Source organism: Epinephelus fuscoguttatus, linkage group LG9 (genome assembly GCF_011397635.1).
Source record: "Epinephelus fuscoguttatus linkage group LG9, E.fuscoguttatus.final_Chr_v1".
Classification (NCBI taxonomy): Eukaryota; Metazoa; Chordata; class Actinopteri; order Perciformes; family Serranidae; genus Epinephelus; species Epinephelus fuscoguttatus.
This window is the reverse complement of record NC_064760.1, coordinates 5,977,215-5,989,800: the sequence shown is the minus strand read 5'-3', so window position 1 is coordinate 5,989,800 and position 12,586 is coordinate 5,977,215. Positions and strand designations below refer to the sequence as shown.

The 12,586-nt window shown below is 43.3% G+C and overlaps 1 protein-coding gene across 1 annotated transcript; it reads right to left on the bottom strand.

Moving 5' to 3' along the window:
- Positions 1-9: 9 nt before the first annotated feature.
- On the bottom strand, positions 10-11,741 carry elp1 (elongator acetyltransferase complex subunit 1). Its single transcript, XM_049586408.1, has 36 exons — positions 11,639-11,741; positions 10,494-10,706; positions 10,169-10,321; positions 9,915-9,996; positions 9,379-9,459; positions 9,176-9,261; positions 8,890-9,080; positions 8,648-8,771; positions 8,424-8,517; positions 7,951-8,181; positions 7,700-7,870; positions 7,231-7,309; positions 6,959-7,114; positions 6,716-6,822; positions 6,487-6,590; positions 6,340-6,393; positions 6,134-6,239; positions 5,937-6,052; positions 5,708-5,781; positions 5,451-5,529; positions 5,159-5,238; positions 4,923-5,060; positions 4,593-4,678; positions 4,336-4,484; positions 3,650-3,773; positions 3,385-3,482; positions 2,622-2,823; positions 2,422-2,483; positions 2,267-2,329; positions 2,112-2,172; positions 1,833-1,946; positions 1,384-1,483; positions 988-1,115; positions 540-691; positions 269-347; positions 10-155 (listed from the first exon to the last, which is right to left on the bottom strand). The coding sequence occupies exons 2-36, from the start codon at positions 10,641-10,643 to the stop codon at positions 88-90; spliced, it is 3,942 nt and encodes a 1,313-aa protein (XP_049442365.1). The 5' UTR covers positions 10,644-10,706; positions 11,639-11,741; the 3' UTR covers positions 10-87.
- Positions 11,742-12,586: the final 845 nt, after the last annotated feature.

Here is a 12,586-nt window from a genome sequence, read left to right as displayed (position 1 = left end):
GATCTGGTGTGTACACATCAACTGAATCTTTATTACATAATTACCATTTGACTTTACAGTTAGAAAAACAATAAAAACAGAACTAGTTTATGTGAGCACAGCGAGCTTCCACTTGACTCCGTTTCTCATCTTCGGTGGTGTCAGGACCTCAGCGGCTGCAAAGAAAACAGTAATGACATGAGATGTGCAGACACTGACCTGTGAGTGTTTATGTGAACAACAAGGTCAAGGAAATAAGATGACATTTAACACTACGAATCAGTCTGACCTTGTTGTGATGCTGCCGGTCTCTGCTGCTGCTGGAAAGACGCCATAATGCTGTTTGCGGTCGAGTTTGGTCCAGTGAGCTGGAAAGTAAGAATGAGACCACGGTTACTTCAGAAATACCAAAAAAGTAGAAAGAATATTTAAAAACCAAAAATAATACGAATGATTTTTCTCGTTTGTCAGTTTGTCCGAACAAATCCGTCAGCAGTAAAACAACCAGACATACAATTAGATTAAACCAAATATGAGTGACAATATGGCATTATACCTACCGGAGCTTGGTTATTCTGGAGGCCTTCAGGCCACACTTCAGGAACTGCCCCCTCCATCGTCTGCAGAGCCTCCTCGTAGGCCAGCTGCAGTTTCTCCGCCTGTTTGTCAAACTGGAACAGCACCAGGGCCTTCAGCAGGCTGTGAACTTCCTCTGCAGGACGGACAAGTAAATGGTTCAGAGTAATTTAGATTTTTTTTTTTTTTTTTTTAGTGCATGCTGATTAAGTGCTTCTTCAGAATAAGACCGCATTTCCCATCATCCCTGGTTGCTCCCTATTGTTTTACTGCCATCTCTAAACTGTAAACAACAAAACTGTGGTCGTTTTTCCACAAGCAGATGCAACTTAAATGGCCAATCAAACACAGATGGTCTCAACATTATTAAAATATGAAGAGCCTTTCAGTGTGTGTGTGTGTGTGTGTGTGTGTGTGTGTGTGTGTGTGTACCTCTCATCTTGTCCACAGAGGTGAGGATTTCACCCAGAGCGTACATCAGCGCTCTGTCCTCCATCGGGCTTCCCTCCTTCAGACTCAACTTCTTCCTCTCTGCTTTCCGTCGGTTCTTTGACGACCTCCTGCGGGCAACATTAAAGCTGGAGTGTAGAACATTTGTCTCCCCCTTCTGGCAGTGAGCGCAATTACACAAACAGTGTTGACACATGCTTATGACGCATGTCTGCAGTTTAGCTTGCTGCATCTCCCTCACTTAGATGCTCTCAACTCCAGATTTCAACAAACCAGCAACCAAAATTTTAATAATGTATCACATGAACAACACTTTACAATGTGAAAATCACAGAAATATGACAGGACTCTTTAGGTGTGTGTTTGTGTTTGTCTTACGAGGAGATTCGTGAGTTGCTCTGCGAGTATTTGGATCCGGTCATCACACTGCTGGCTTCAGAGTAAAGCTCAGCATCAGGACAGTCTGGACCATCCTCGTCTGATGAAGAGGAACACAGAGGGTTACTGCACAATATTTCCTCTACTTAATTCATTGCTTAATTCCTTTTCAGGTGTCTCTTTAGACCTGTGTGCTCTACAAAACGAGCCTGTTGTAGCTACATTTCGGTGGTAATATTACTGGAACATATTAATCAAACAGAAAAGACTGGTCTAAGAAATGTTTGTGAATGTTTTGATCTTTATTGTCTTGGAAAAAAACTAATTTGATAATATAAAACACTAAATTTTTGTGCGACGTTAACAGGAATAGATAACCTAAAATCATCAAAAACACTGTTGAAATAGCTCTGATTCTGTACGTCCTGTCAAATCTGCCTCATCCTCACCCAGCATGTCCAGTCTGGCCTTCTCCTTCTGCTCTCGAACCACAGCCAGCCGGGTTCTGTGCCGTGTGAACGTCACTACCTGGGCCTCCAGGAAAGCGGTCTGGGTGCTGACAGCTGACACAAGACAACATCATAACTAGACAACAACTCAGTGAGACATTATCACAAGACAAAGTGTTTTATTTTTCCCTTCTTTCATCCCTCATCTGGTCTGGAATAAACAGTATAAATACAACTGAGTTTGATGAGGACCAACAGGCCACTCTGAGTGATGGTTACCTTCCAACAGAGCAGGTTTGAGGTTGGTTTCAGTGATGTCCTGTCTGTTGTGCATGTAAATCTGAAGCAGACACAGAATATCTCATGGTGACGTCCAAAATAAACACATGAATACACAGAAGTAAGAAAAAGGAAATGTTAATCCTTTTACTGACCAGTCGGAGCGCCTCCTCCCAGACTGAACCAGTGATCAGAGCCAAGATGGCCTCCTCGCAGTCCTATCGGAAAAAGAGAGAGAATGTTTTGAATAAGTAAGCGGCGTCATCAGAAGTCATATTGTGCAGCAGCTTCTTGATGTGGAGGTTCTTACTTTGGCGTACTGGTCCAGCAGCAGAGCAGCGTCTGAGTACCGTCGCTGTTCAGTCAGCTTCTCTACAAGAGACAGAAAAAACTGTTTTAGGATTTACATGCTCTGACACCCTGGTGTGGAACTGCACCATGTCTGACCATTTAACTGTCTACCTGCTCGTCAACTTGCATCCCAATCTATCTACCTGTTGTTATGGTTACCTGCCAGGTCCCGGGCCAGCAGAGCTAACTGGTCGGGCGGTAGTGGGATTTGCTGCGCCACACAGATGGCGTTTCTCCAACTGGAGCTGCTGGCGAATGCCTGCAGGGCGCTGACGGGCTCTCCACATCGCCATAGCAACAGGCCAGCCTGCTCCGCCTGCTGTTGCTCCATCAGGTGCTCGGCATAAGCACAGCTCAGGACCTAGAGGTCAAAGTTCAGGTGTTAAACTTTGCTTTGAAGATAATTTAACAAAAAAGAGAATCTGAAAACTGGATAAAAGTGTTTTGCAAATATATAACCACGCATGCACATCCAACCACTGAGGCCTGGGATTGTCACATGTAGCTACGTGACTGTGACTGTTTTTTTTTTTTAAAATCTTATTAGAATTATGAGTAAATATTTACACTATTAAAATGCCAAAAATCATGACAATAGCCCCACAAGTTGATGAAGCCAAACTGACGGCTTTATGGTGCGTTCACGTTGTGCTGTCAAGTCAGAATTTACAAGTTTCCATTTGGAAACTTCACCTTAAACGCCCTCTAAAGTCAGATTTCTGACTCAGAAAGTCAGAGGATCCTCCCCAAGCCAGATCTCAAAATCCAATATGGCTGTGCATCACTAGTGACAGCTGTCGTAATACGCTGTTTATTAGTACTTATGTGTTTTTTTGTGTCTCAAACAGCTGTACACACAGATCCTATCACAGAGGTACCGTCTGACTTCTGTCTGTGGACTGAGCTGTATTTGTTTTTGTACCTTGTAGTGTGCATTGTCTGCTGCGTACAGTCGCAGAGCTTCACTGTAAAGTTTCTGCTCCTTCACGAGCTGCAAAGCTTCAGAGAAATGTTCCTCACCTGAGCACAGAGCACAACACAGATTAGGTCACAGTGAACTGTAAAACAGTCTGTCCAGATATCAAACAGTTCCACATTTCAGTAGCTTCATTATGTGACAGTTGTCGAGTTGGGAATCTCTCCTGATAAAACAGAACAGCGGTGAAACAGGCGACATTCAGACTGACCACACTTGCTGAGGTGATGCAGGGCCTTCCTGTAGCGCTTCAGGTGCTTGTCGATGGTGTAGCGCTGGTAGTTTGGCTCCAGGCTCTTGAGCATGTTCAAGAAGGGAAGGTACTCTTTGGGGTCCTGCAGGGATTGTGAATGAAAATTAACTGATACATACTTTGTTATATAATGAGTGTAAAAAATAATGAATGGGGTTTTTGGTTGTCTGGAATGTTGGAAATCCATTTTGATATTCTGGAAATGGAAAAAAGAAAACCATACGCAACCCATGGGTTATCTGAACCAATTCCATGTTTTGTTCTCTTCATATCCTACATATCTTGTTTCTCCAATTTTTAAAATTCCATGTATACAACCTCCCATCCACTCAGCATGTGCACCATCAATTTACCTCCATTTAAAATGTTTGTTTTTGTCACTGACAGGCTCACATTATTATTCCATGTGTCTGACACATTATGGAAAGGATCCCTACAAAGACAGACCTTTTTGTTAAGGATTAGGATCCCAAAATCACCACCACCAAACACACCAGACTCTATTTAAATCCACTAAGTTACAGTGTTTGATAAACAGTGTCATGGTACTTTGGATTTAATTTTTTATTTGTGCTGCAAAGCACTTTGAAACTTTAGTGAGTCAAGTAAAGCAAGAAGACACTCTCTCATCTGCAGTCTCGTACCTTCTGGGATTTCTCGGCCACCATGAGCACCAGATCGAAGTCGTACGTTCCCAGAGAGTGTTCGTACAGGTCGTTGACGTTGACGAGGAAGAGGAGGTACTTTAACGCCTCTTCAGGGCTCACAGCACCGGGAGCTTCAGGAGGGTTCACTGGACAAATACACAAACACAGCTCACAATGAGGAACTAAAAAAGATAATCTGCTCCCAATATCTTGTTCTGTGTGCGCAACTGAGTGACACAGATCAGTGTGCTCACCTCGAAGCTCATGGACTTTCTGCAGAGCGATCTCCAGCTCTGGAACCGTCTTCTTCACATGAGTCGTCAGTATGGACAGAAAGAACCTGGAAGGTTGACAACAACATTGTTTTATATCCCACTACTGCTCTATATCTGCTGTTAGACTGACAGCACAATTATAGCTTAAACACTGCAGAGATGTTTTAAAGAATATGTCTTCAAAGGGCTTGTCCAAGTCCAAAATTCGCTGGACAACAATCCTTTGTTAGCACCAGACATTGCAAATATTTCAACCTAAACATTAAGATTCTAAGCAGATGTTTCTAAATCAATTTCAGCATCACTGACTTGTTTTGATCCATTGATTCCATGGCGCTCCGCAAAGCATCACAAACTACATCCACCTTCTTCTGCCCAGAAGCAGGCTGGGTCTGGACCGGGCTGCTCTCATGGCGGGGGTACATGGTGCTGGTCGTATCCTCCTCCCTGAATGCCAAAGGGAAAAAATAGCCAAATGAATGAGGAAAATACCTGCTGAGGTGTTTTTTTTTCCTTAACTGAAAATCTGCTCCAGCAGGTCTTACTTGAGCTCAGTGAGGAAGAGGTTGATGTGGTTGATGGAGTTGAGCTGTGTGATGAAGGTCTCTATGTTCTCCAAGAAAATCTGTGGGAAGAGATGGACCGTGAAGATGACAAGTCAGACACATACATGGCCTCAGTGTTTGGTTTTAGGCTTTAATCTTTATTAATGCACTGCCTTCATGATTAAGAACAGGTCAGAATCCTAAAAATATTCAAGCAAAAATAATAAACTGCAGGCTGTTGACAAACTAAAAGGTGCGATGAACAAAACTACATGTTAAACCTTTTTTGTACCTTTGGGTTGTGGTCATAAATGAGGTTCAGGTTGATCCTCAGCTTCCTCATACACGCGAAAGAGTCTCTGAACCTCAAACTGAAAAAGACAAAACAGGTTTAACACTCAGACACAGTATGGGACGATTCAAACACACTCTGCTTCCAGTCTTAAATATGAGGCTACAAATCATTCGCATAACGTCACGAGGATGAAGTGACCCTCAACACATCTTGTAAGAAACAAGCAGGTGATGATGGATGAAGATCAAACTCACCTGTCTAACCACGTCCTGAGCTGAGCCAACACCAGCGCCCGATGATGAACGGTCTCCAGGTTCCCACGTGGCATCTGGACACAAACACACCAAAATTAATCACAGAATTCATAACTCTAAATTTGTCAATTTTCATAATAAAAATGTTAGAAATGTGTGCATCTGGATCTTGGATTCAAACAATGGTCATAGACAGTATCATCTGCATGTCTGTGTGTGTTAAACTGACCTGCAGAATCACTCTGGTGTCTTGCGGTACCACGGTGACGATCCTGGATCCTCTCTCCACCCGCCGCAGCGTTTCATCATTCTGACCTCCGTCTGAGGCCAAGGCTGCCTGCAGCTCTGCGGGGTCAAAGGTCATTCAACTCAGAACAGATGCACACTATGGACCTGTGTGTGTGTGTGTGTGTGTCTCCATCCTACCTTTGACACTGAGTGTGCTCAGTTGGAGGCAGCGGCAGGTGTGGGAGTGTGTGGTGATGAGGAGGAAGTCGTTGCAAATGGCGAAGGAGGAAATATTGGAGGCCAGCTGAGGAAAAAACGCAAACACGAATGAACACATTTCACACAGCAAAGCAGTCTGCGATGAGCAAATTAAAACAGCTGGTAAAATAAAGGTGTCATCATACTTCTGTGTCTCCAGCGTACAGGTGGGATCTGTCCGTCAGGCCGAGTAGATATTCCTGAGGACACAGAAAGCAAAAAGAAACATAAATTAAAGCCTGTAGACATGGCCTCACTTATATTTAGTCATGTTATTAAGTATGTGTTTCTACCTCTCCACTGATGCTGCAGAGGGCCATCTGAACGCAGGGAACAGGGAAGTTGATGCTACATCCGCTGGAGTCACGCCAGTCCTCCACTGACGGCTCAGGACAATCTATACATTTTATTGACAAATCGTTTAAAGAATATTTTTATATGCATTTAGATCTAAATATACAGCAGAACGTAACTTCATAAAACCTGTAATTCAGCAACAGAAGAAGAGTGTTGGTGACCTACCCCAGCTCAGCTTCCTGATCTGTCCATCCTCCAGCTGTAGAGCCACAGTGCCAGTCTGAGAGCAGTGAACCATACTGACCACGACACCGTCCACCTCCATCTCAGACCTGAAACATACAAACACTGAGCTGAGTCCTGACTTTCAACACAGCTGTGTAATAATCCAACTGAATGCAATGCAGTTCAGTTTATTAGTAAGCTGAACAGGATGATGACTAGTGCCGCCACCTCAGCCATACTGACCTGACAGTGAGTGTGTCATCAGCATCATGTGCGGGGTGGAGCATCATCAGGGTGGAGGACGTTGGCAGCAGACCGGAGCTCACACATACAAACAGCTCGTCCTTCAGCCACAGCAGCTGCCGCAGGGCCAGAGGCTCCTCCTGGAGAGCCGTCACTCTGCAGGAACATCAGAGCAACAGGAGAGATCAAAGAGGGAAGAAAGAAACACAACAGAAAACAACGAGCATCTCAAGTGCACGTTGGCAGGAAACTGCAGCACTGCAGGCCGTTACCTGAAGGTTTTCTGGAGCACCAGATGTTGAGACATTATCCTGAACCCATCTGCTGTTTTATCAGCCTGCTTTCCTGAATCTAGATCGTTTGGTGGGTGAAGAACAAACAGATCAGAATAATATCCAGACTCAAACACAAATAGATACATATCAGTGTTAATGTCATTTTAAAACACATTAAGAAAATACGAGATGTGAGCTTCAGCCCAGACTTTGTTATGTGCAGCATCTACCCAAGATCCCTTAGGTATCGAGGGTACTTAGGGTGCTTTATTTTTATGCTAACATGTCTCCTCGCTTCCCTCGCTCACATCTCTTCCTCACGTTTTAGCTCCTCCTTGTGAAGATGTGAGATACAAGGTAAAGACATGCAGGATACACCTGTGTTTCCTCACTAAGCTCCTCCAGAATCTTCCTCCTTGCTCCTCATGATTTCTGTCTATGTTATGGCACACACTGTAAAACCCACCTTGGCTGTAGACTGAGATCTGTCCGTCAGAAGTCAAGGCTGCCAGCTGATTGGTCCGCTGAGGTTGGCAGAGGAAGGCCACCTGGTTGACCGGTGAGGCCAGCTGCAGCTCAAATGAACACATGGGAGGAGGAACCACACACTGCCTGAAGTTTGTCACCAGGATTTTATCTGAAGGGGGTTAAAGAAATATTAACACCATGTTGGAGTCATGATACAGTCCCATGTCCTCTTGTCTAATTGGCTCTCACCTCCATCAATCACGGCCACGTTGGCGTTGTCGGTGTTGTCCAACCCCAGGCTCCTCTCGGTCGTCCAGCCCCAGTCGTAGGTGATGCTGGTCCAGCCGCGGGTCACCACGTGGAGCCTGAGGGGGCGCTCAGGGTCCCAGCAGACACAGACCGGAGCCTTCTGAGAGTCTCTGCCAAAGTCCAAACTCTGCTTCAGATACCAGTGATAGTTTCCCACCACCCACAGCTGGACTGCAGGAAGAACACATATACATTTAATTCATATATGTTTATTTATTTAATTCATTCATGCAATTCATGATTTAAGCTGTTTTTTGTATTTTCAGTGACATTATAATAAATTGCAAACTTCTGTGAGCAAGCTTTTTGGATTTTAATACTTGTCAGACAATAATTTCAGTCACAGATGTGGTGCATGTTTAATATGACACTGATTGTCCTGAGGGAGCGGCTACAACTTCGGCTGAACTCACTGTAAGTGTTGACCTGTTGGTCTTCTCCAGCTGTCATGTCCTCCAACCACACCGCTAAGACAGTGGAGTCACTGTTCCACAGCAAATCCTTCACCTGAAACACACACACAAAAATCAATCAAGATTTTTATTGTGTTTCTGAGAAATAAAAATCACAAACTGGAAATAAATATTTGATATTTTCAAAGTCATATGTGAGTCAGGTTTGGCTGAGAGTTCAGTACCCTGGCCTGGTCTTTGCTGAATGGGAGGGTGAAGTCTCCGTGCAGCAGTCCGTTCTTCTCCATGAAAACCACGCTGTGTTTGTTGGGATGACGCTGAGTGCTCGCTATCAGGCTCCCTGAGGGTCTGAAACACAAAGAAAAGATTTAGCTTTCACACATTACACAGCCCTCTACACGAAAAAGAGCAGGAACTAAATTACCAGTACGACTTTAATGATAGAAAACAGCTTTAGGACTCTCACTTCCAGCACAGCGCCTGCTCCAGGCCGTTGATGATCTCGCTGGTGGCCTGCAGGACGCCCTCTCTGTTCCAGACCCGAACCTTCCTGGCTCCAGTCTGAGGACAGACGGCACTGACGGCAAACAGCTGACCATCGCCTCGCCACGTCACCCGTGGCCTGCGGTCATCCCAGGCTGCAGCCGGCTGCACCTCCTGTGGATGTTTATGAATAGTTTCACATTAGACAAAGTTCTTAGAAATGTTCAACCATTCTTTAAGCTATGGTGTTTCTGTTGTTGAACACTGACCTGGTTCTTCCTCTGTGCTGCCTGTTTCCCCTCTGAGCCGTGGAACTGAGTCTCCTTCTTCCCCCAGCCCACTGTGATGAACTTCCCTGCAGAAAACACAACATACAGTATGTAAAGTATTGTTATTTAGCCATGTTACAAATATTTCTATTCTCAGGTTAGGAACCACTGTGCTAAACAGAATCCATTAGGAACTACTGTACCTTCACCGAAGTCATCCTGGTGGATCCCGACCTCAGTGATTGGCTCGAAGTCTTTGGTCATCATGATGATGGTTTCCTGACCTGTGAGCATAAGTTATTATTGTTTTATTCATTTGTAACACTGTTTAATATGTTTAACAAAAATTATGTAACAAAACACTGTAACTATGGTGATATACTAATATCTAAAACAACAGGGTACCTTGACTATGTTTTATATTTAAAACTGAAACTTTTGTTCACCTTTGACGATTTCCAAACAGCGAAATGGTGCCACCTTAAAAATTCTAAACTACTGATAACGGCCTCTGCTTTATAAAAGTTTAGACAACTGGCCTTTAGCTCATAAGAACAGACTTGTATCTTAATATTTTTGCTGCTTTGTTGTGTGTGCAATGACACAGAGATCGACTGACAAGAGACTGACGCCACTGAGAGCTCTCTGTCTGATGATTTAAAAAGCATTTAATTTAAGGTGGAAGCTGAATTAACATGTTTACAAATAATGTGTTTTTGACATAGTGTAACAAACTGACCAGTAGTGAGAGCGACAAGCTCTTCATCAGGACTCCAACTCATCGAGGTTAGGCCGCTGTCCACGCTGCCAACACACTCTAACTGTGGAACATGATCACAGAAACTTTGTGAGAACTCTTGTTGATGTAATTCATCCCCTTGCCTCTTATATTACCCTTAACTTAAAGCCAACTCTTAACAGCCACACAGACATTTGAAGACATGACGGCTGAAAAAGAAACTCCTAACTTTCCAACTGTTCTGTGCTGCTCACCTGGCAGGTGTTGAAGTTGAAGAGGATGACATCACCACCAGCTGTGGCCAAACATGCCGACTCGAGTTCAGCCAGGTCCTGCAGGCCGACTACTGTCCCGCTGCCGTTCTCTGGGAGGAAACCCTCAGCTGTCAGCGAGGCCTCACTGACCACCTGCACAACCAAACAGAGGAAAGGTGATTTCTCACTGAAATGCTGCACTTTTCCTTTACTACTTTTTAAAATTGGAATGGAATATAAATAGAACCTACAAAGTCATGAACACCGACATGTACACATAATCTTTGCTCTCATTAACCAGACAAGCACATCATCAGCAGCTCACCTGGCCAGTTCGTGGGTCGTACTCTGTGATGGAGTAGTGAGAAGCAACCAGCAGTGAGCCGGTGTCAGCCCGCACAGATGAACACTGCGGGGAGCCTGGACCCTGAAGCTCTGAGCTCCGAAGGCTCTTCAGCAGCTTCAAGTTCCGCATTTTGCCTCAGGACAGACTGAAAACACGCAGAGCCTGAGTGTGGAGCCAAAGACTGCAAAACACCTGAAACAGCAAAAATGAAACATGTTTATTACTGAAACCACTGACTGACACGTCTGAGTGATATATCAATACAGTATCATCACAGTGATGAAAACACCAGCAATCTTTCTGAGGTTTTAGGGACTGTAAAACTCCCAATTTGGTATCTATATTGGCTTTTGAACAGTGCTGTACAAATAAAGTTTATTAAAGTTTCTTCTGTGTGGCTGCTGTTAATGATTAATGAAGTGTTTGCCTCTTTATCAAGTAAGCGTTTATAGATTTGTGATTCGCACATGTTAAAGGCTGTATGCTTTCCTCTGTTTCATGTGATTGCAGTTTTGACACTATGAGAATAAGATTAAACAGTCACAAGGCACCTCTGGACTTAGAAAACAGCCTACAGTCTGTTCCTTCGCTTAGTTTGTTGCTATCACAGCCACTATGCAACATGAATCCATTATCGGACACAACCATGTTAGACACTTTCTCACTGGAAACCCAAATTTGGGTTCCCCTTGGGTCCCTTTAAAGTTCGTTAACAGCTTAAAACCAAGTGTACCATCATATTACAAGCTAACATGTTATAGTCAGTTTAATGTTTGCTTTACCTGATCACAGTTAGCCTGTTACCTGAACCATGTATCTGTAACGTTACTCTTTAGCTGACATCCGTTTATAAATTCGCCGAAATTTAGACAGGAAACATGAACCTAACAGTACTTTGACAGTGCAAATAACTACATTGTTAGCAGTTTTACAAACCAAGCTGGTGGCTGTAGAGAGAAAATCTTACCTAAGTTACAGGGTGTCCGAAAATGGAACTGGATGTGCTAGCTTACCTTTAAACTAGAATTAGCGACATGCTAATTAGCAGCGATATTTCCGCTAACCTGTCATAAAATGGCGGCTTTGAAGCGTCATGAAATCTCAAATAAATTGTAAAAACTCACCAAGACGAAACAGCCTGAAGTGCTGAGAGCTTTTAAATGTCCTGCATCAACAACATCATGCATGTGGCGCTGTCAGACACATGACCTTTCACCTCTGACGCAGTTATCGGAGTCAGCGGCGGTGGCGCCCCCTGGCGGCCTGGAGGTATAATGAATTTCATACAAAAATGAAATGTGACAAAAGGAAACCTGAACTTTATCCACTCTCTGTCTTTTATTTGCTAATATCAGAACTTTATCTATTGATCCCCAGCAGGCAAATTCGATATATGATCATAGGGATGGGTAGATTATAAATTAAAACTTGAATGTAACTCATTATTAATAATAATAACAATTGCATTTCTATGTGAACAGCTCCATGTACATTGTGTATTTTGAGTTTGTATTTCAGGCTCTACGTGCTCAGTTTTAGCATATATGTAATTCATGTGTACGGTTCCTTTCAGTATATCATCAAAGCATTGTGTGACGCATACATTTTCCCAAATATTGCTTTAAAAAATTAACATCCTTAAGTAGGTGCTAAATAATTCATATACTAATATTATATTCACATGTTCTGTACAATTATATCTTTATTTTATTTTTCACATTATGCTTTAACATAGTGTGCCTGTACCAAGCAAACAGGTAGAATTCAGGGAACGTTCCCTGGTTGTTACCTGGAGATTGACAAAAGACTTCAGTTATGCCTGCATCAATCAAAGATATTATGCAGCACCTCAAACTGGAGAAACTCAGATTGACATGAAGAGGTTAAAGTTAATTATTCCATAAGACTTGGCCACCCTTCATTCAGTATGCACAGGCCTGGTGAAAAGTATCCTTTGAACCCTGAATGAAAGTAAAACCTATTGTGAGATGTCAATAATCATATATTTACTGTATGTGCCCAGTTGTTATTTATGTGTGTCCGTTTGTAGCTTCAGAACTGCTTTTGAAATA